We start from the raw sequence: 2,981 nt of genomic DNA, 5'->3' as shown, positions 1-2,981 counted from the left end.
AGTGCGACTCTGAAAAAATTGATTTTTACACCTATTTTGAATTTTATTCTAATACAAATACCAATACTGGATGCTTTGCACACTCCTAACCCTAATAAAAAGCAACACCACATTCAAGCTAGACAAATTCTGATGTTATTTCCAACACTGGAAATATGTCATGAACAAGATTATTGGATGTCCACCTAGTGTCATGAAGTGGGCGGGAAAACTGAGCTAAGATATAGTGTGTAAGGACAGGTAAGATTTGCAGAACAGTTCTGCTCACATGAAATTAGTCATGGCCTCTAACCTGATAACTGTCAGTGCAGGGAATGTGTATGTGAATAATTTTCCGGTTTGCAAGCAAATCTAAAAGGTACTGTATCTGTACTCTAGTGCTGACCTGTATTCACTGTTTTAGGAATCCAAACTACACAAAAATTGACACACTGTTGTGCTCTAATTACACCAATAGGCTCATAATTATTTTTGGTTTGAAATGTTTTATAAAATGTCATATGCAAACCAATCTCAGGGTCTCAACATCAGCCATAGCAACATGTCTGGCCAACAGTATCTGGGGTTACTGGAAAGAGTCTTGTTTACCATTCTGACTGGCTTGCCATGCTGTGTCTTTCTCTTCATTAACAGCATTATGCTTTTCACCTTGAGGAGTAAACTGGTGTTTAGGGAGACCTCACGTTACATTCTTCTGTATAATCTCCTTTTTGCAGACACTGCTCTGTTGGCACTTAGCCAGTTACTATATATCATTTCTACGTGTATAGTACTACTAACATATCCTGTGTGTTGTGTTCTTGTTATGTTCACTAAGCTAACAAATGATATCTCACCCCTCACACTGGTGGTTATGTCACTGGAGAGGTGTGTAGCTGTGTGCTACCCACTAAGGCATGCTGCCATCATCACCATCAAAAACACTGCTTTAGCTATAATTGTGGTTTGGACCATTAGTTTATTAAATGGCCTTACTCGAGTTATTTTATTGTCAATTTTCCAATTTAAAGACCTGGAAAACCTGCAGATGACTGATGTTTGCTCAGACATACTCCTGCTGAATGAGCCAATAACTTATCATTATGACCAGGTTTACACCTATTTTGTGTTTTTATTTGCTGCTGTGGCAATAATCTCCTCATATATTGGTGTGACGATAGCAGCCAGGTCAGCCTCTACAGACAAAAATTCATCTCAAAAGGCTCGTGACACACTGCTCCTGCATCTAGCACAGCTGGGCCTCAGTCTCTTCTCAACAATGCATTCTGCTATTGTTCAATTCCTCTCAACAATCCTGCATAGGGTAACTATTACACGTATCAAGAGTGTTGTTTATGTGTTCATCTATGTCCTTCCCAGATGTCTGACTTCTCTCATCTATGGGATCAGAGATCAGACCATCAGGCCCATTCTCGTGTACCATATGTGCTGTCGACTGACACTAAGTCATGTTAGTAAAGGCTGAGGTCTCGCCTCAGAAGATTATTTAATGATTTAAGCACTGTTTTCTAGGAGACCACAACGACATGGAACTTAAATGTGTCAATTTGAAAAGATACAGTACACTATGAAAAAAATTAGTGCAATCAAAGGTGGATTGAACCAATTGTTGATAATAATTGGCTTGTATCTGCCACTGTGGCAATCACTTCCTCCTGTTTCAACCAAGCTGATCTCAGCTGACAGTGCTTCAGCTTATAAGGCTTGTAAAACCTTGCTGTTGCATCTGGTGCAGCTGGGCCCCAGTCTCCTCTCAAAAAATCTATATTTTCTGTTTTTATTTCTATATTATTGTTGTTAGTCACTATTACTTTTATTATTTTTTTCATGTTTTCTGATATCTAGTGCTTTTGTACGTGAAATTGTAATATTAATGTTATTATAAGGTGGAGGCTTCAAATAAACCCCACATGGTTTTTTTTTTTTTTTTTTTTTCCTCTCCCTGCACTGGTTCATTATTACCTATCATGTTTTATGTGTATTCTTTCAAATTGTGCAAAAAAAAAAAGAACTAAATATGCACACAACTATTGAGCAGTTCCTCTCTACAACCCTTCGAAGGTTAGCAATTGTTTATCTATATCCTTCCATCTACTGTATAGGATCAAAGATCAGACCATCAGGCCCATTCTCTTGTACAATCTATGATAATCGGGCACTCAGTCATAAGGTTAGGGTTAAGGTTACTTTATTGGTCTGAAGATAGGGCCAAATTTCTCATGTCATGTTAGTAAAGGCTGAGGTCTGATCTCAGATTACTGTTTAAATAATAAAGAAATAAAGAATCTGAAACTGAATAATAATTAAAGCATTCTTTTTTTAAAGATTATATTGACTAAATTGAACTAATATGTGTAAATGTAAAGATGTACAGCCCGTACTTGACTGCATATTATTCCCTTGCATCCACATGTGAGAAACCTCAGGGTGAGCAACAGAGGAAAGGCAAGGCAATGCAATTTTATTATATTGGAAGTGAGTCCTGGAGTTTGGATTTCCTCGGAAGAAGAAGGAAAAAGAAACAGATTAACGATAACAATACGGTCAATAGTTGGCACTGGGCATGTTTTTTTTTTTTCCTTTTTCAATTTAAAGGCATGCTGTGACACAACCATTGAGGACATCTGGTATTTTAATGTGTTCTCCACACCCATACTGGGACTTGAACCCACAACCTCTGACACCAAGACCCAGCTCCTAACTCAGTGAGCTAATTGTCTGGACAAGAGCCTTGGTCTGTGGCTTCTCAAATAGACTCAGAGAGTCACCGGTCAGGCAGAAATTGTCAAACCGTCAGAAATGCTATTATCTAAACAAAAATATGATAAAATCTAAATTGCATCTAGACAGCATGGAAATGTTGGTGATTTGTTTTTAACGATGAAGTGTTTTGCATCATAAGAGAAAATCTGATGTTTAAAAATGCCACTCTCACATTGACTGCAGTTGTTCCCATGAGAGCAGATTGAAAATGTATTTAG

At 37.7% G+C, this 2,981-nt stretch overlaps 1 protein-coding gene across 1 annotated transcript; it reads left to right on the top strand.

Moving 5' to 3' along the window:
- Positions 1–637: 637 nt before the first annotated feature.
- LOC310997287 (odorant receptor 131-2-like) lies at positions 638–1,465 on the top strand (the record flags this gene model as incomplete). Its single annotated transcript, XM_083986963.1, has 1 exon — positions 638–1,465. One exon carries the CDS (start codon positions 638–640, stop codon positions 1,463–1,465), a length of 828 nt encoding a protein of 275 aa, XP_083843089.1.
- Positions 1,466–2,981: the final 1,516 nt, after the last annotated feature.

This window comes from Trachurus trachurus (genome assembly GCF_905171665.1).
Source record: "Trachurus trachurus genome assembly, chromosome: 14".
Classification (NCBI taxonomy): domain Eukaryota; kingdom Metazoa; phylum Chordata; class Actinopteri; order Carangiformes; family Carangidae; genus Trachurus; species Trachurus trachurus.
Note: the sequence above shows the minus strand (reverse complement) of the source record. Positions and strands in the feature narration are given on the sequence as shown.